The sequence below is a fragment of the Stegodyphus dumicola genome, chromosome 8, assembly GCF_044657685.1.
Source record: "Stegodyphus dumicola isolate Sdum_Otavi_A_Nest chromosome 8, ASM4465768v1".
NCBI classification, from domain to species: domain Eukaryota; kingdom Metazoa; phylum Arthropoda; class Arachnida; order Araneae; family Eresidae; genus Stegodyphus; species Stegodyphus dumicola.
In genome coordinates this window covers 70,164,613-70,186,383 of record NC_140775.1, presented here as the reverse complement: position 1 = coordinate 70,186,383, position 21,771 = coordinate 70,164,613, and the positions used below count along the sequence as shown (strand labels likewise).

At 31.4% G+C, this 21,771-nt stretch overlaps 1 protein-coding gene across 1 annotated transcript in view; it reads right to left on the bottom strand.

The window, feature by feature from the left end:
• LOC118192553 (uncharacterized) overlaps positions 1–20,030 on the bottom strand; it is a 306,776-nt gene extending 286,746 nt beyond the window's left edge. The window contains exon 1 of the mRNA XM_085821984.1: positions 18,587–20,030. Within this exon, the coding sequence (XP_085678110.1) occupies positions 18,587–19,109 (523 nt within the window). The 5' untranslated portion in view covers positions 19,110–20,030. The remainder of the gene's footprint in view (positions 1–18,586) is intronic.
• Positions 20,031–21,771: the final 1,741 nt, after the last annotated feature.

Sequence of the window (21,771 nt, the reverse complement as noted above, 5' to 3'; positions counted from 1 at the left end):
GTACCAGTCATTACAGATACCCAAATTCTTACTGGAGCCGATTAATTCTGGCATATATAAAGTGGGATACTTGAAAAACAATTAATGATTGCGTATTCGTCTCGCCTATAATCTTTGGATATACAATTATGGGACAACTTGAACTCGAAAATGCCGCAAGAATTAATACATTATAGATGCCAGTAAACAACGCTGATAATTTTGAAAGAAATAATTTAAGGATTGCCAAACAACATTTTTTAAGATTGGGGAGCAAATTAAAAGAAAACAATTCGATGTTTCAAAAATTTGAGAAAATAGTTACAGACAAGTTGAAATCGGAAAAAACTGAAGAATATACTGTGTTAATGGAAACTGAAAATCGCTTTCGACGCTACGTCGAAGGATAAAAGTGAAAATTCTTTGAAAGATGGTTTAAAACTATTTAAACGATTAAATTGGTCCAAATTTAAACCCTAATATATTGATATTACAGCTGTTATAGCTATATAAGTGCTATTATAGTTGTTTGCGGTTATAGCAGTAATAATAACAAATTACATAATGGAATTATTTCAGATTTCTCATTTTAGCATATTTTGCTACACTATTTCCCAAATTGTCCTTAACTGGTTAAAAATTTCTGGCCATGACTGGAAACCGTTTGTTGCTAATCGGGTACGTGAAATTCAAGATACAATTGCATCGTCTCAATGCTGGTACCGTAAAGGTACGGAAGGCCCTGTTGATATTATTTCATGTGGATAGTAAAGCAGTTCACAGTTGTAGTGGTACTGTCCTACTTCGCTGAATGAAAATTATTTCTTGATAACAGCTTTTGGCCCTTCAAGAAACGGAATGATCTGATCTGATCAGAAACTGATCGTATACACATGGGGGAAAAACACAAAAACGCCCATTCACGGTATTCGAACCTCAGACCGAACTATCCGCTTGGCCGCAGCAGCTTTACCGCTTGGCCGCTGGTTGGTCATTTTTAGCTTATAAAGAGTTCGTTACTTTAATAACTCAACTAGATTTGTGTTTAAATTCCAACATCCGTTGAAGCGCTCTCCAACGATCTTAATGACGTGGATGATCCTACGTCTGATCATCATAAGAAGTGCTTTGAATTCCATATCTGATTGTTATCCAGCAATTTCTAAAATTTCTCTAACTGAGAGCTGGCGATTAATTAATTCAAAGGTACCCTAAAATGTTAATTGAATCTATTTTTTCCCTCTTGATCATGTGGTGTTGTTGGCTGAATTACGCAATATCCACGGTATGCCAGTGCCGAACGTTCTACGCAATGTGGGTCGTATGTCTGTGACAACTCTGTGAAAAGCACAGCACATTAATCCTCTTACTCGTAATTAAATCACTATCAAAATTTTATTTTGTTGTGTCAGTCTTATGCCACAGTCGAAGCCGTGCAAATGTGGATCCTAAACAGTGCCAGTCGTATGACTGTACCCTGACAATATTTGCTTCAGAGCCTGAAATCAATAAGTACTAGAATGAAAACATTAAAAATAGGCATAATTTATATTAGTTAAAATAAATAAAACAATTTTTTATTTCTTGGGGAAAAAAAAGAGGATTTTCACTGGTCTCTCTTGAAATGGTTTTTCTTGTCTTCGATACGTAAGGTCTAATTTTGCCTAATTTTAAATCTTAGACTGGCGTCTTTCTGCTAGTCCTACTTAAAACAGCTTTTCGTTTTAGAGAGAAGAAAGTGAAAATATGCCGAATTCTCTGTCCTTTCCTGATCTGCAAATATACAGCGTATGGTGTATTTAACTTTCCAGCTCTTCCCTGGAAATTTCTGCACCGTTCTTGATGGCTTTTCCAATTCAGCTTTCTAAATAATGTAATTAAAGCCAAATGACAATAGGGAATACACAGCCGACTGTAGCTGTCCACTGAATTGGCCACACTCTATTACGCATGCGCTAAATGGCAAAAAAGCCATTTAAGGTAATTGTGGTGTGTGTGTACGAAGGTTAGCGGCGCCCCTTTGAACAACCCTGTCCCGTGGGTCCTCGGCTCATCACACTAATCGTGGGTGTATCCCCGCGTCTATTTCGCCCTTTGTGAGTCCCCGTGCGACACGCGCGCGCTTTTCAATTACGGAAGACTCCAAGCTGCGTGTTCAGACGATGTCTTGACACGGAATAATTTTTCTGATCAAAAGCCGCCATTCTTTTCGCCGTAAGTGGCTCTGAAAATTACCTGGCACATAATTTATGAACCTATTTTGGGAAAAAAGTGGTAATACATACTCGAAGTAAATGCGTTTCGTTATTCAATTTGTTGCTGTACAAACTGTTTTTGATGGCACAGTCAAAGCTCGATAATAGGTTACTTCGAGTATGAGTAAAAAAAGGACTTCGGAAGCTTAGTTTAAAAAGGTATTTAAATTGTTCTTTAAAATTTACTCGCTGAATTCAAAATTTAATCTAGAGAAAGAGTGAAATACTGCTTACTTTACTTGTTTAGATGCATTTTTTTATTATTTATTTTTTATAGCTATAGATTCGATTTATTTACGAAAGTCAAAATTTAACCGGAGATCTTAATCTCTGATGGTTCGTGAAGGCGATATGAGATAGAATCTATTGTTTATCTATCAAATTATAACTGCAACTGTTTAACAAAACTGAGCAATTTGAAAACAACAAATGCTCTTCTTAATAATTTCATCTTTATTTTGTTTTTTTAATAACGTGCCTAAGTGATATACTAATTTAAATATATTTAATTTTTACAGACTTTAGCAACATTATTGTTATAATTAAATGCTGCAGCTGAAGTTATATGTCACGAACTCAGTGTAGATTTTTTTTTCTACAATAGTAGAACGAATTTATCCGATTTATAATATATGTAATTGGTATAATTTTCTATATGACCTTTTTCATTATTATTAGAATGAAGTTACGCCAAATAATGCAAGCATGATGGGCTCTTGATAGTCCATTCTAACTATATTAATTAGTAAATACTACATTAATTAGTTAACTTTTTAAAATCTTTAACATTTATTATTATTTAATATGTTTAAAAGCGTCCAATAAATTTTTGAAAGAGGTGCAATTATTTCTTGATTGTTCAACAAAATACAATATACGAATCTTTAAAAGCCAATAGTTTTATTTTTCTTATTGCTGGAATAAATAATTTCATTTTGCTTATTACTGGAATAATCCATCTCATGAATTTCCTTCTCACAGTATTACAGAAATTTATGTATAAACTTTTTACGCTTTATGTACAAATTGTTACTTTTCCCAATATTTTATTCCCGTTTAAATAAAATTTTATTTAAATTAGGACTGTTAATAATCATAATATTGCTCGTAAATAATCAAATAAAAGGTAGAACTGTAAAGCAAAAGATGGAAATGATTAATCTTAGAAAGAAAAACAAACAGAATATTCAGACAGGCAGAGAAATAAGAAGCTTCCAACATAAACCAGTTGCCAGAGCTGTTAACTTAAATGAAGCATTTTCAATGAAAAATAAAAGCTGTTTCTGGTGAAAACAGTATTAATATTAAAAAGAAAGGGTCGGTACTTGCGCACTACCGCAAACATCTTGGTGCAATATGGCAATTTTTCACGGACGAAAATGTAAAAGTTACTTAGCATGTGCAAGTTGGTAGTTTTCCCGGCTTCGTTTTTGGAAAGATTCACAAACTATCAAAGATTCACAAACTATTTATAGTAAGTTTGGTAAATAATATCAACATATGAAAAGAAACAAATTTTAGCAATTTAAAATTAAAATTTTAATTATTAAATAAGGATTATGTCATAGATTAAAAAAATATTAAAGAGGGAGAAAGAAGATAAAAAGGAAGGGGGAGATAGCAAGTCGTTTACAGCTTAGATGATGTGCTTATAATAGCGGAACATAACGTAATGGTGAAGACTCCGCAAAAAGTGTATTTAAAGTTAAATTAGATACATCTAAGGAGGAACTAAAATACTAATATACGTGATCTGGCTTATTAAATTTCCTACCAAAAACTTTTAAGCAAAAGTTCAAAAGTTTAAAAACAATGACTAGTACCTATATTGAAAATGTGAATCACGCAACTACTGTTTCACTAGTTGTTCACTAGGAGAGAATCATAATAAGGAACGTTTACATTTTTTCATCTGCTCTAGCAAATTTGATATCTTCTTTCTTAATATCTTTGCATTAAAAACTTTTTAATTTCTTACTGAGGTAATAATGTTTTACCGAATTAAAAATATTTACTAAATTAATTCTATTTAATGTTACCTACAACGGCTGATACCTAAATTAATTTACCAAATTAATGCATAATAGTACCTTCCCACACAAGGAAGTTTAATTAGTACAAAATAAAGTTATCTTAAACTACAACATAATTTCAATTTTTTTTCAGAGACCAATGGATTTTATACAGTATAAAAAAATATGGCTAGCTATTTTTTGGGTTGCATAAAATTGTTTAATGACTTACGAATATTTTTAATTCAGAGAAATTCTGATAATCATAAAGCATTATATATGTAGTAATTAATTTAAAATTAAATTTCATTATCTATTTCTTTTGCATGACTAAATATTTCAGTGAGAAGTTTTTATAGTATTTGTTCTGAAATTCACGAATCTGATCTAGCGAAATTTTAGAACGCATCCTTTTCAAACACTTGATTATACTATTACATCTGCTCAAAGAAACGTCTGGAACTACTACTTCAAACACTTCAAACTTCTGTGATAAAACACATTTTTGGATAGTCTTACGTACTTAAATATGAAACAAAAAGAAATATAATAGGAAGTTCAATAAAAATAATCCATATAATATTTTTTAATGTCTTAAGAGGTTTATTGTTTTTCTATGACAGTTCGTGAATTCTTCCCCAGTCACAGAGCCTTTTATCTATCTTCTGCATTATAAAAGCGTGTTTCTTATAAATGTAACAAAGGCCATCATCTGAGAAATAATTTTACCTGTGCTTTATATATTTTGCAATATAAATGTTATTTTATACCATTAGTGATGTAACAAATATATTATGTTTGCAGCATCCTATACTATGTAGACTTCCAAATTCTTAATTCTTTAGATTTTTTTTTTAAAAAAAGCAATCTAATAGATTGGAGATTTTGTTAGTAGTAAGTAGATTGCAGTCCTTTATAAGTATTTGTTCTCTCTATATATAAATATATGATAATTTTCGAATGAAATATAATCGAATGAATTTTTCGAATGTAATGTACTTTTGAAACAAACTTCAGAGCTTTTATAACTGAAATCCCTCCTCCCCTCAGTTCAGTTTTAATTTTATTTAAAAGTAATGATGCAGTTTTAAGAACTTATTAGTAGTAGGTATTACTTTTATTTTTTTCAAATTGTAATCTTTTACATACCTGTTTATTTTTTATTGCCTTTCTGTCAAAGGCAACAAGATTTTTAAAGTCGTGCTATTTTTAAACAAATGCTTCTGATTATCCATTACATTTACCTAAAAATCCCTAACCAAGTGTTATTTTCAGGCAATTATTCATCCTAAGATGTCTAGAGTGTAATTCTCTTTTTTTTTTTTTTTTTTTCTGTCTAAGCCCTAATTGATTTAAAATTTTTCAAAATTGTTTGTCTCAAATGACGTTTTTGACACGTCATTTGTTTCCTAAATCAAAATGTAACATAACTGCAGGCATTTTAAAGAAGTATTTGAAGACCAGAATTATTGTAAAGCAAATATATTCTGTTTACTATAATAAGAAGCTGAATTAATGGTAGTAATGCAAATCCAAGACTTATTCACTTGTTTATTTCTGTTTTGGGTATCAGGAATAAAAATGTGTATTTGTTTTAATTTAAAAAATTTCGCCTCTTCAATAACGGAATTCAGAATGTCAAGTTCAGACTGCTGTAGTCTGAAGAGGAATACAGTGTTGCATTGTTCTGATAAAAGTTTGTACATTAAATTTTCTTGACCTTTCTCTTCATTACGATTGCTTAAATTTCAGATTCTAGTTCGTTGATTAAAATGCCTAACCATTATCACGTATTATGTTTCAACTTGCTTATGCCGGGTTGCGCTCTGTATAGAAAACAAGCTTTAAATTCACACAAGTTCCCATTAAAATTGGTGAATTTAAACCTTTGCTAAAAATGATTAGACATTCTGAAGAATGCCTAGACATTCTATACAAACCTGATTTCCTCACACAATCTGTAACGTGCGTATAAAAACTGCTCATTTAATTTTTCAGTCCATTACTTCTACAGCTCAATCTTTTGTAACGTTGTTGAATGGACTGAAATTATGTGCATCAAGAAATTACTGTGTTTATTCCAAGGCAATGCTCACTCAAATGTAAGACTTTCTCAGCATTTTAAGATAAATTTAAAAAATAAAAATGTAGGTGAATATTTCATCATGGTTATCATCAGAAGTCTTTCGTTTCTGATTAGAGTAAAAGGCAATTTATCTAATTAAATACAATATTTTACTACGGTACAGAAAGAAAAATAAGAAAAATTTAATAGTATGTTATTAATTATTAGTTTTCAAGATTTTTTTATAGGGGGGTAAGCAATATAGTAGATGTGGATCTAAACTGAAATTGCTAAACTGGATATGTCTGTTATAATTTGGGGTAATTATGCAGTTTATATATTCAAAAATTATTCGTGTTATTTTATAAGAATTTAAACAGTATAATTACTCTACATAGTATGATATTTAAACTCCTACCTAGCATTCTAAAATACCTAACAAATTTTAGAACAAAAATATAGCAAAAGAAAGAGGTGTTCATTTCGAGTACATACAATATTCATTTTATAAAAATATATTAATTTTAAAATGGAATATGTTGTTTGCTTTTTAATTGATTTATATTAGAATGGGTGAAGTATCTGAACGGTTATTTTTAAAAGTTCATTTTAACAGTTTTGTTACTCTTCACTAAGAACAGAATATTTCAATAGCGTAATACAGTAATTTATTTTATAAAACGAATTACGAGACTTAAAACTGAGAAATATTCAGACTTAATCTTTAATTTCTGTGCTGAAAAATTTGGGTACATGTCACTGGATTCTATGGTCCTATAGATAAAATTATAAATTTGATTAGCGCTCTTCGTTTATAAAATCAATTAATAAAGAAACGCTAAGAAGTTTTATTTTAATGTTAATAAGCTCAGTTTTCCCCTGAAAATGGTGAAGATTCCAAGAAATATATAATATTCTTCTGGTCAGAATCGAGATAAAGGGGAGGCAACTGAGATATTTGCCTCAGATGAACGACTAAAAGTGCTACCAAATAAGAAACGAAGAATTAAAAATTCATTAAAAAAATGCAATTGTTAACTTTTAGCTTTGAAGCCCATCAAAGTTTATCATTCAGTTTTAAGTCTTTTATTCACAGTGCTATCATCAATTGTTGATGTCAATTAATGATATTTCTGGTTATATGTTCGGAGAATTAACAGGCTAATTCTTTCAAAAGAGATCTTAAAAAAAAAATTTGTTTCATTTTGCTAACTTACGCAAAAGGTCAGATTTTAAAATTTCGATCTGCTGATTCTGTGGTAATTAATAAAAAGAATATATCTTAAAAAAGGTTAATTCTGTTAAAGAAATTTTAAAAGCTAGAGTTTCAAAATGATTGAAGCGTGAAGATAAATAAATGAAGATATTGTTTAAAAGTAAAATTAGAATGATAAAATCAACTAGAAGAAGCATGGCGATCTTATTTGCTCTTGCAGTCGAATTTCTTTATACAATATTAAGTCCCGAGTTACTTTTCATATTCTTAATCTTTAACTCCGCATTATTTAATTTAAATTTAATTTATTAATATTTAATTTAATTAATATTTAGTAATGTTTAATTTAATATTTTATTAAATGATAAATAATTAAGCTTACAAAGCTAATGAATGATGGGGGCGTTAGAGATGGCATATGAAAAATTAAATACTAATATTAAAAATAAACCACCTTCTATTAATATACCACTCTCATAAAACCGATCTCACATGTCTAAAAATCCTGTTTCTGAGAACATTTATGAATCCGATTCTGAGGCCCACGAGCGGCTGTAAAATCGCTGAACACTGTAAACACACATAACGGTAAAATCGCTGAGTTCCAACCTCGGTTCTGTTCCAGATGAACGGACTGGCTACATTGGTGTTCTCGTGGTTTTCCCCATGTGTAACGTGTATACGAGCCAGTTTTCCTTAGAAAGTCCTCCACGAAGGCATTCCTCCCCTTAGGCAGATAGCCCTAGTGTGCTTTGCCATAAATACATCACATCACATTTCGTAGTTTTGGCGAGTATGGAGTTAAATTAAAATGGGATTTTTTTGCCAAAAGCAATCCGCCTTTGTGAGAAGTCTTTAGGTGCAAACTACAATCGGAAAAACCAATTTGCTGATATTATATGACCTTTTTGAAGAATATCAAGATTTCTCGGACTTCCTTTATAGCACTTTTTATAGGGATTCCATGAGACGTGAATTATTATTTTGTAGGTTTCGAAAGGCCAAGTAAGTTCCGACCAACTTCTTAAACTGCTGAAATTTTTATAACTCTGAAGAAATATGACGAAATGCTATCAGCGGTAAAATCGCTGAGTTCCAACCTCGGTTCTGTTCCAGATGAACGGACTGGCTACATTGGTGTTCTCGTGTTTTCCCCCATGTGTAACTTGTATACGAGTCAGTTTTCCTTAGAAAGTCCTTCACAAAGGCATCCCTGCCCTTAGGCAGATAGCCCTCATGTGCTTTGCCATAACCAACTAAACCAACGAATCTAATTCTAAACATAGACATTGGTATTAAACGTCACTGCTCCAACAGAATTACCTCTCAGAAGATAAAATCATCTGATTATGCATAGTCGTTTTTGAGATAGTTCATTGCGATTTTTCTTAATTATCTCATCCGCGACCGACCAAAAATTGCTTCGGAAATGGCCAACTGCCCATTTAAATTAAATTTACTTCGCATACAATGTTCTGCTTCAGCTCTATTAAATCTTTCTTATAATAAAATTTACTCTTGAAGTGGTTAAAGATGTGAAAAAATTAACTATTAGTGTATCGATTATAACAAAGTACGTTAGACTTTCCTTTCTTAGAAAGATTACATTCGGGAGAATGTTCTGAGGAAAACGAATGTAATCAGCTCATTTGCAGAGAAAAGAATCCTGGACAAGATGCTAATGATTAACAGTCTTATCCATTCCATTATCAGAAACAATGAACTATTTTGTACTTGTTAGGAAGCGTTTTCGAAATCAGGTATACCTCTAGGATGGAAGTTGCCAGTTTTAAATTGCGAGTTAAGAGAAAGAGTTAGTTTATTTATCTAAATTAAAACTGAAATAATAGTGGGAAATAGTAGAGTGTGTGTGATGTTATAAAATATTATTTTAATAGAGGTATTTTGTTCCTTCACATCAAATGACGAAAAAAAATATTTTTAAAAATATTTTTGATAAATACAAAAATTAAGTTTTAAAGATAAATACATAGAGAGAATTTAAAGAGTAACTAAAAAGAAGCTTAATAGATAAAACTCCTAAGAACTGATTGAGGAAAAACTATTTTTTTTTTTTTTTTCGATAGTGAAAATGCAAGAAGGGATCGATGTTTTGAGCTATTAACAACTAAAGTGGAAATCTAAAAATTGGGCGAGATGACTAATTACTAATGACTAATTGTAATTTTCACTTGTCAACTGATGAAAATATAATGCTATTAAATTGAGAACAGTTTAAAGAGGTAGGTTACAACATAGCACTTAAATATTCAAATGCTATATAAAGGTTGAAGAAATTTCATCAGAAATATTTCATTTTAAATACTGAACAGTTTCAAGAAAACTCAGATATTAAAACGGCTGCAAGCTTAAATCATTAAAGATCTCGAAGAATTACTAATTTATTAAATTATTCATTTAAAGAGTTCATGGATATATTTTAGCTTAATTTTATTCGAATTTACAAGTTGCGTTAATATTTTTAATCAAATTTTTAAGAATCAGTTGACAAAAAAACTAGTTTTTCTCTAGGCTACTATTGCAAGCCGCGAAAAAAGCTTTTGGAAGCTTAAAATAATAACAAATTAAGCAATCATTTGGTCAAAAGAGCTATCAAACACGGAATAAAATTAAACAGAACTCGAATCAAGTAATTAAGTGGAATTTGAATATTACTGAATTGAAAATTATTTCATTAAAACAATAAAAATTTAATTAAAAAAATCTCGGGAAAAAGCGCAACACTTTTTAACACTGTACTATTTCTACTATTGCAATATTATTTCTTATTTTAGCTGAATTATCAAAAAGGTAATTTTAGTATCTTTCAGATTAAAATTATAAACTTCTACATGTATTCTATTTTTTGATTTAAGATTTTGCGAATAAAAACTGCTAGAAGAATTGTAGTATTATGATTTAAAATAATTACCTTTATTGAATTAAAATACTGCAGAGATACAGTAAACTTGCATTCTCTGTAAGGGCATGTACTTAATTCTTGCCTTGCTCAAGTGAAGAAATACCTAAGCACTGCTCTACTTCAAGTAAAGAAACAAACCATTAACATGAGTCGTGATTCTCGGTTCCTTAGAATCCGTACCTTGAGATATTTAGTACGGAAAGTCCTTCTGTACTGACTTTGATATACGTAACATTTCTATGATACGGGGAAACAGACTTCTTTGAATCAAATGTAAAATATAATTCTTCTAAATGTAACTAATTTGAAAATGCTTCTTTAAAATTTACTCAGAACACTTTCTTAGGTTAATACATTCATTAATTTTTTCTTTACATGCACTTCTTGTGTAACAGTGCTTTAAGAAAATAATATAAGAAAGTCTTTTATGCAAAGTTACTCAACATGGCTTTAAGCTGTAATTCGGCTTCATTGTGGCAACTTCGCAGGTATTTCAGAAATGTCTTTGTGTAATCATTTATGCAACAATTTATCCATTCTGCTTAAAAATGCTTACTTTAGAAATTTTTTTGTCTTTTGGAATCCCCAAATACTTGGAATATTTGACTTTTGAAGAGAGTTAGAGCCAATAGTTAGAATTACGTTCCTTCTGTAACGCTGTATCCGATGCATGTAGTTTTGAGGCCCACCAGCGGCCGAGTGGTTAAAGTCGCTGAACATTGGTAGTTCCGACCTGGACTCGATTCCAGGCGAACGGGCTGGCTGCATGGGCGTTATCGTGGTTTGTCCCATGTGTAACGTGTTTTCCTTGTGGAGGTTATAAGGTATTTCTCCCACTTTCCTAGCGTCTTTCGTGGTGTAGTGGTTCTGCACGCTGGGCCGGTATCCAGAGGTCAGTGAGTCGATTCCCAGCGAAGGCGGTTACTAATTTTTCATCTCTCTAGCTTCCAAAAAATCGTAATGTCTCTACAGTGGCGCCCGAAATAAAAGGGTTGTGGATGATGATTCTCCACACCCAGGATTTGTCAACTAGGTACCCTAAAACCCTAGTCGCCCTTTAAAAAGGAGAGTATATAAGATATTTCTCCCACTTTCCTAGCTTCCTTCGTGGTGTAGTGGTTCTGCACGCTGGGCCAGTATCCAGAGGTCCGTGGTTCGATTCCTGGCGAAGGCGGTTGCTAATTTTTCATCTCTCTGACTTCCAAAAAATCCTAATGTCTCTACAAGGTCTCCTTCCCTTAAGCACATAGCCCTAGTGTGCTTTGCAGTAATCTCAGTTTCCGGTGCAGCATAGCGATTACCATTCCCCCTTCCCCCAAATAGCTAAAATAAACAGGAAAACTGTAAATATCTCTAGACTGAGCTCTCAGTCTAATTACTCTACAGTAAACCCCTTAAGCGCGAACTCACTTATGGCGACCACTCGGTTAGCTTAAACAAAATTTCAGTCCCGTCAGTAGTGTATGTGATTTTTTATTAAGTTTTCTCATTTCTGGCGAATTTCGGTTAGCACGAATTACGAACTGTTTTTTAGTCCGCTGCGTCATTAGATTTTGAGGATGCTCAGAAATGCTCCGTCCAGTTTAATTAAAAAGCTCTTATGACACTGAGCTGGTGTACAGCCCATAACATACATGATCTGAACTTAACCAGTGTAAACGTTCCCTTCTCACCCCCCCAATGCAACAAATTGTCTTCAGTCTTTGGATCAACGCATTATTGCAGTTATGAAGAGGTTCCATCGCAAGCGACTTATGAGAGCAGCTATTCGCGCTGCTGAAAAGGTGAGAAGGAAACGCCACTTGGAGTGTGCTTGATGCAATAAAAGCTATCCCCGCACCTTGAAAATACGTGTCATTACCACACATACAGAGCTGTTTTAGCAGAGCCTGAAAACATAAAGATGCTAATATTTTCAAACTGTTTATATGCATCCCGACATGCCACTAAGGATACTTCAAATGACAAGTGCTTCAAACTAACATGATTAAACGATATTGAAGGAAATAACTTATTATAGACAGTCACTTGTAGTTGCAATTCGGAATAAAGGTAGTTTAAAATCAGTTGCTTTATTCAGTTATAAATGTTCTTCAGTTAAATATTATTAGAGCTAACAATAAATTATACGAAATTAGTAGCGAAGAAATACCAAATGAGATGTTTAATTACTGTTATTAAACTTTCCTAAAAACTAATTGGAGGTTTCAATATGTTTAATTCCTCCAATTCAGAGATATTTTTCTGACAAATTTACTCTGTTCGGCAAGCTCTTGAGGTTGCCATTATCAAGTATGCAGTATTTAAAAGTGGCAGTGGTTCTAAATAATTGGTATTCTCATCATAACTGCGATGTATTTCTTTTCTGGATTCGCGTGTCCTCTGCACTGAGTGATGTGCAGCAGAAAAAACTAGAACGAAGAAGACAGAATAATTTGAAAGTCACTGGATGAAGAAAATTGAAATATAAATCTTAAAAACTTACTCAGCTTTTTATCTCAATGACATATTTCTAAAATCGTAATAGAGCGAAAAGCTTCCCTAACTACTTAAATAACTAATAATAAATAAATAATAAATAAGTACGGTTTGAAATAGGATATCAAAAGAAAGAAAATTCTAAATTAAAAATCGGAGAAAGTAACTCACAGGTATATCTTGTTTAAAGCCGCCTTCTTGTCTAAAGCCTAATTCTCATCCTCACTATCTTGTCTAAAGCCTAATTCTCATCCTCACTGCAGGATAGGCAGAGTCTATACTAGGCATGAGAATTCAGTGTATTACAGAAATAAATGTATATACTATTTATGAAATAAAAATTAGTTTTTTTCTAACTGCCTAGACGGTATAGTGGTTAAAGGAGGCAACTGCGCTACCGAAGGGCCCGGGTGCGAATCCCGAGAAGGCATGGTTGTAATTGTCCGACCCTTCATACGAGGCAACGGTGGCCTATTGTGTCTCCACAATAAAATGGCCACCACTTCAGGCCTTAGGAATGACCAAATGCTGAATGAACAAGTGCTCACCATTGGGATTATTTTATTTATTTATTTATTTATTTTTATTTATTTATTTATTTATTTATTTTGTGTGTGTTTCTTTTTACCTACTATGCAACGAACTCAGAGAACTGTTGTTTAAAATTGGTGAAAATAAGGAAGGAACTATGGCTAGATACGTCATGGTATAAAGAATATATGAAATGATGAGATACACATTATGGAGATTGAAGAATTTATTTGGAAATTATTCGCAATATTTTATCGTAATGTATATTACAATGAATATTTATGTGACTATTTCTTCTTATATCAGAATTAAAAATAATAACAAGGAAACAAGAACAAATCATTTTATGGCACATTTTATAATTTAGAATTTTCTAAAACAATATACTAGAACAGAGAAATTTAAAAAAAAAAAAAAAAAAAAAATTAGTTAGTTCAGTAGAACGTTCTGGAGTTAATAGTGAGAGATTGACTGGTGATTATTTAAATTAAAATCTGATTTGATATTTTACTTTTTAACAAAAAACTTCCTATTCGAAAAATTCATGAAATCCAAAACTTGACTTCATTAAAACATTTCTTAGAATATGTTCAGTTTGCGATATTAGAATGCGGAGATTTCACTAAACAGTTACAAGCATAATAACTTTCTTGACATGTGGTTCTGTGCGAAGAGTACTCTATATTAAGAAAGGAAAAGTTATCAAGTAATTATTTCTTTTCGGCATAACTTATTTGTGCATAAAAACATTTTATAGACTTTATATATATATAAATACACACACAAAACAAATAGAAAAATACCAAATTGGATTTATACATGCACATTTCAACCACTGTAATCAGGTTTTACACATCTGGGGCAAAGAAACTGCTCCAAAATTTCCAAAGGAAAAATCGGTAAATATTTGTAACAAAACTATTGCTATGACACGTCCTTTTTCATTTTAATAAATCTAATTTTTGCGAAATTTTTAAGCTAAACTTAATATCCTAATAATTTGCGAAGGGGAATATAAATTGTTAGTACACATGAAAATGTTTTCTTATGTTGTACCAAGTAATGATACAAAATGGATGGTTTACGTTTCGGCAAACTATGCATCATATGAAAAAAATTCTCGAAGTCATAAACTTTCAGAACCGGTGACGCAGATCATTTTGTTTCGAAGTAGCGTCTCGTTTCTTTGTTGTCACGAAGTGATCGTCTTCCTACTATTCCATTTTTTGATACATTTAAAGCACTTACATCAGATATCTCGAAAGGACCCGCTCCCGTTCAGATTAGCAGTCACAGATGCATATTTACCAATTATTAAAAAAAATAATAAAAAAAACAATATATTGTGTCATAGAAAAAGATGAACCTCACTTGATCAAAGCTGGCATAATCGGAATTCTGTTGCTGCAAATAAAATCACATATAATGAAGCGTGCTGAATCGGAATGGTATCAAATAGCTTGGAATTTCAAGATCTATGATGATCAAGTACTTTGAAAGCGAAATAAACTTAAAAAGATGTAAAACAGCAATTATCTGTAAACAAACAAAATCGAAATTCAAAGAGAAAAGGATTGAAGAAAAGGCTAAGGAACTTAAAATTTCTATGAATATAGGAAACTAACAACAGTATTTTTAAAAGATTTCCAATAAATATGAGTAATCATCAAATCATTAAAAGTCTTTTTTTTTTTTTTTTTTTATTAATTGCAGCTTACCAAAAAAGTTTAATAATTGTAAGTTGTTTTTAAATGTCCTCAGTATTTTGTCCCCCCCCCCAAAAAAAAAACTCGAGGAAAAGATCGTATTAACTATTTAATCACAATAAACTGTTGATCTTCTAACTTGTAGTAAAGCATATTTCAACTTAATAGTCAATAAATTCAAATTGTGTTAGTCTTTCCTTTAAATTTAAAGTAATGTGAAAATGTCAGAATCTACCAACTTCAGAAGATATTGAATTATGCTAACTATTAAATCTAGCCCGAATTGTTTTTATTTTTTACAATTAGTGGTTCAGAAAACTATAAAACTAACTATAAAGCAATTTTTTCCATATACATTTGTTTCTGGCAAACTAGAAAAGTCATTGTACTAAAATTCTAGAAGTATTTTTCATCAATTTTGAAAACTGCTTTGCTTAGGCAGTATCTGTGAGACATTTACTTCTAACAGATATTATTATTATTAAACTTTAATAGATGTTGCAAAAATTCATTAGTTTGGAGATTAAATCAAACGTATTTCCCTCTTCTCTTTCCAACTGTATTAAATGTTATCAAATATTTCAATTCTAATAAATGCTGTCAAAAGCCTCACTCATTATGTTATACAAGGTGAAATAAAGTGTATACCATTGCATGAATTTTCGACAAAACATTTCTTTTTAAAACTTGAGAAAACAATGCATTCTTTAGCTAAAATATGAGTAATGGAATGTAAATGAAACTAGTATAATTCTACTGACATCCTGAGAGAAAAATTAAAATCTATCTACTAAATAAGAGACTGCTTTTAATGCAGTTAAAAATGATGTTGTGCAAAAAAAAAAAATTAGTTTTAATCCAGCTAGAGTAAAAGAATAAAAGAAAAAATAATAAAAGAATACTATTACAATTTTACTGCAATCACATTCTTTATATGATTATAAAGAATTCTAAGGTAAGATCTTCTCATAATAATTATAACATAATCATTCTTCTGTCATTATATCAAAGTTTTTATATAATTCCATATCATAATTATTCTTCTATGATTATATCGAAGTTTTTATTTTCTATCATATCATAATACTTCTTCTATGATAATATCAAAATTTTTTAGATTCTATATGAAATTTAGACCCTAAAATAAAATTTGAGCATATATATTACAATAGCAGATGCTGCATAATTATGAGGTTTACAAGCTTGAATTTTCAAAGCATTATTACTTTTATAGTTTCAAAGTAAATTCCAAATTGTCATCACTTTAACTTTTTTACGGTATTTATCAAATAACAATAAGACCAATCAAGAGAAAAAGTACAACAAACTTTAAAATTGTTATTTTTATATTCATTTTCCCTTTAATATATTTGTGTTTCAGCCTTTCCCATCGTTTATACTTAAAGAAACAGTTTATTTTCTTTCTTAATCGCCCTTGACTATTACACTGTGCAAGAAATTTATGCTAACTGGCAATCTACCATTAAAATAAAGTCGTCTTCGTCTTCTGAATCAATTAACCTTTTTACATATAAGTATGATAATGATATTGATGATTCTTTGTAAATCAGTCATAACGGATCTTATTTTGCATTTTAATATTTCTTGAAAAATAAGAGAAAAATGCAGTAGTTTTCAGAATTTTTTTTTTTTTTTTCATTTGTATTTTTCCGTTCAAGCGGATAAATGTAAAAAGATATAAAGAATAATTAAAAATTCCATATAAATGCAAATTCATAGTATTTCAAAAGGAGGGGAACTGCAGTATCATCATGCATGCAAATTCACAAGATCAAAAATATTCTAATTCGCAATACATTAAGATTTATTATTTTACGAAAAATGGCTGAGTCGGTTTCAGGAAAATATTAATATTCTTCTACAGTTCGATTATTAATATTTCAGGAAAATATTAATAATAATTAAAGTATTAATTTTCTTCCGAGGAAAATAATGTTATACCTTTGACAGCAGCGATTTCCGAAAGTGTTATGTGAGACGATATTAGGATTTAAATAGCTAATTAAATAAGTACTCATAGATTTTAGCTATGTTCTTACATGATAATAAACATAAATATTAATATTATGGACTTCCATTGCACATTAAATTAACTAATTTTTTTAGGGAGAAGGAAACGGAAAATTAATTTTTCATTAATACATTTGAATGCCTTTAATTGATTTGTTAAAAATGTAGACGTAATTAGTATAAAATGCTAACCGTATCCATGTAAGTAAATTAAATTTTTTCTTACAGTTTTAAAATATATATCAATCATATATATAAATGTTTAATAACTTCATGCTAAAATTGAATACATTTTGTTTTCACTGAAAGTAATAAAGATACAGATATACACATGATATTTTCCGAAAAAATAGAAATGTCATTCAGTAAAACTTAATTCTTGGTCCATGAGACTCGCACTAGAATTTATATATATACACATATATCTGTGTATGTATTTGTATAAATCTTTTATTTCGTTTTAAAGAGGGTATTTTTTATTTTAAAGTAATTTGATCTAAACTGTCAGTACACTCAGAAGAGAATAAATGAATGAAACAACAATTTTATATCACTTACAATAAACGTTATTATAAATGACAATATTAATCTCTATAATATCTTGTTCAGATATATTCAGCTCACTATTTTGTTCGAAAATATATTCCAGCTTATGTCTAGCATCTTCTACAGTAAACCACCTGCCTCTGTTTATATTAGGCAATTAAAACTAATACTAAATTCGATTGAATATATTAAAGTATTGTCTGTCTAGTTTTTCTTACAATAAAAGCATAAAATTTTAATGGACATTTAGAGACACATTTTATAAATATACGCAATTTTGAATTTCATGTTCAAATTTTCTAAAAGAAATACAGTAGTAAATTTGTTTAGAAATAGTTCTAGATAACCGCAGGTTCCATAGATGACTTAAAAAATAAGAACTTTGACAAAATACAACTTAAAAATACTGTAAACTAAGCATTCCTTAATGATCATAACTATGGATTCTGAATAACTACATATCAAAATCTATTATTAGTCCTACAAATAATCTATAACGACATATTTCTTAGATGTTTTAGGAATATGAATTTACGGATTTTCAAGGCAAAGCATTACTCCTTTCACATAAGATGAGGAATTTCGTTTAATTTATATGTATTAAATAGTAATAGGCGTAGATTTGTATAGTTTTGAAAATCTTGGCAGGTTCGTTAACCTCGGAATTCTTCCTGTGTAACAGATTTACTAATTTTAAAACGACAAGTTCTGCTTAACTACCAGTTTTCATAAAAATAAGCATTAATAAGATACAATCATACCAAATTTCATAAAAAGAAACATTAATAGGGCACAATCATACCAACTTACATAACATATAAAAATTATATTTTTCTGCACTCACCATTAGTATCAGCCCTAGCTTGATGTGGTTGTGGTCCTTGGTCGAATCCTAGCATGGTGGGCATCGGTGGTGCCGTCATGCCATGCATGGTGCCAGCCATGTTGGGCATGAAAGCAGTACCAAAATAAAGACGACTGGGATCGGAAAAGCATTGTGCTGGCGTAGGCTGATGTGGACGATGCTGGTAAGGCGAGCAGTGCGAGGGGTGTCCTCCCGTCGGTACGAGAGCTGATGACGATACGGCCGGGAGGTGAGGATGGCCAGCGTGAGGCCGAGGCGAAGCCGGCGTCGGAGAACTGGTTGTGTTGTCGCTATTTCCCAAACCAAGCAATTCCTGGATTGCAAATGGAGATCGCTGATGGGATACGGCCGACTGGCTGGGACCCCCTGGATTACTAGTGGGTCCCGAATTGCTTGTGTTGACGCCAGTATTTGACAGCATAGAAATGAGAGGGTGATGTCCTAAGGGCGCCCCGGCACGATTGTGCGGGTCCCCGTGAAGAACGTTCATTACTGATACCATGAAGCGACTGTAAGGCTTACCGTAGGAGCTGCTGCCCGCTCCTAAGTTCACACCGTACTCCAGAGCTTACGTGAGGGGGCCCTTGTAAGGGCTGTTGCCCTCCGATGGGTCCACCTTATGTAGAGAACTAGATATCTATAAATCGAGTTAAAATTCACCAAAATGTTCACAATGTTTTTTGTCCCATTTTTGTCTTCTGGTGGCAGCTTTCTTTTTCCATAGCTAATGACAGGCTCACAGACTCTAAATTACCTCATAGCAGTATCTGAAGATTTGCAGCATGTCTTGACGCTTTGATCGTAACCACAAATATTAAAAAATTCACGTGTTGGCTTTTAACCACTAAATAACTCTGGAGGAATTATATCACAAAACGCACAACTTCTCAAGCAATTAAAAATTTTGTTCTTTTTTGATTCTAGCAGTGTAATCTGTCTCTTGAATAATTTCAATAGCTAATCAATAAATTTCAGCTTCTAATGCGGTTAAGAAAGACTTTATCTGCCATTAGAAAAATTATGTTGTCATTAAACACCATTTCATATTGATCTAGTCACTCTGTACTTTTGCCGAGACTAAACTGTGAAATCATCCAAAAAAGTCTTCCTTAAAATTAATTAACAATTTGCAAATTCTGTAATAAGAATTGTTTATTTTCTGCATTTAAAATCACTTTCAAATCAAAAGCACTCGCTGCACCTAGGTTTTCTCACCTTTGTTTGAAATTAGTTCTTAGATGCAAAAATGGGGGGAAGAAAATGTTGGCAGAGAATGGGGGGTAAAATGCTTTCCGCAGAGTAAAGTTCCGGAACCCCAAGAAGCCAAGGGGGAGGGTTCAGCCAATTCGAAAAGGAATCGAACACTCGTCGTTTGGTGTAAGCCGTCGAAAAAAGTGTCTCTACCACCTCAGCAGACTCACGATGTTTTCGCGCGGTTCAGACACAGAGTGCAGATGGCCACCCCACTTAGTCACGCCTCTCAGAGTGACGTCATACTTGTCCAATGGCAGGAGCAGATGTGGGCGGATACAGGGCCAAATTGACAGTTCGAATCGGAGAAAGAAAAAAGAAAGCAGGTAGGGAGTGAGGGAGCAGGGAGAGGTGACAGAGAGGTAGCTATGGATGAAGAGGATAGAATCGGTATTTTGGCAAGCGATAGCGGGACGGATGGACACGGTCTCATGACGGCAAAGAGCGGTACGAAAGGTGAGTGTGATTGGCTGGCTTAGTGGCTTTGTTATCCAATCCGATGGCAAAGGGGGAGTGCCCATGTGCTTGTAATATTATTATGATGGAAAAGTTCCCTCAAGGGTTGATTTGTATCCGAATGAAGGTTCTCTAAGTGTTCGATGATGTTCTATTCAGTTTTGGCAAGTCATTGTCAACAATACTCCACACATTTCAATAGAAATTTATGAAAAATGTCCATCTGGTATACGTAGTGTCTGCTATTGAGTTGCAGTCCTTTTTTTAACGGTCAGAAATGCCTATCTGCAAGATTCTGAATATATGTGCATGCATATATATATATATATGTATATGTAGTTTAAGTTAAAACTAAATTTTAACTTCCTTAAATTCATAAGTTTTTTCGATATCAAACAAAGTTAAAATTACTTTTAAATGCTTTATTAATAACTAAGAAAATTTAAAAGTCCCCCATAAAATTGAGATTACATATATATATATATGTCTTTCAGAAAATTTTTTAATAAAATTATTATTAATTAATAATCTATGTTAATTTTAATTAACTAATAAAACCGCTGCAGTTTCATAATGATGTGTTTTATTAATAGATGATAAATTCATATAAAATTAAACTCTTATGCCTTAAGTCATGAATTTTGGAAAAATTAGTGGAGATGGAAAAAGTATTTTAAAATTTTTATAAGTAATAATACAACTAGTATCTTATTAAATTATGGGGTCAGTAAGAATAATATTATGTACTTCTTTTGGAGCTTATACATTAGACGTATCTCTTTATATTTCATAAATTTTATTTTTTGGTTACTTATATATTATTCTTTAAAAATATTTTTTTTTATTTTTTAATAAGCCTTATCAATTTTATCATTAATGCGCCACAATTTTTTACGCGTTATATCTTTAGTTAGAATACCGAATATTTTATTTCACGAAAATCAGTTGCAAAGGAGAAACGGTTGACAAAGATTTCCTAAAAATCATATTGTTATGTTCATAATTAAATAAGCGTAATTAGAAGTTTATGGTATTTGATCTTAATCTTATATAACTCATTTTGGTAAATTATGGGGTCAGTTTAATTGTACAGGCACTAGAGTTATGTAATTTTGTATAACCTTGTCACATCTATATAAAATATAGTGTTTGTATTTTTAAATCATCACCTGCAAACAAATACTAATTCTTCATTACTAAAATAAGTTGAACAATTTGAAACACTTTTAAAGGAATGTTTAACTTTTACTTGCTATGTAATATATTTCTGAGCGCATTAGCTTGCTCGTTCCATGTACATTCATGATTTGAAAAATTATCTAAGTGTTATAATAATTTAGATAAATAAATAAATATATGGGATGAATGCAATTCCCGTGGTTGTGGAGGGGACAGAAATTAAATTTTTAAATTAGGTTAAATTGAAACATAGATTAATGTGCATAGTTACATTTTAA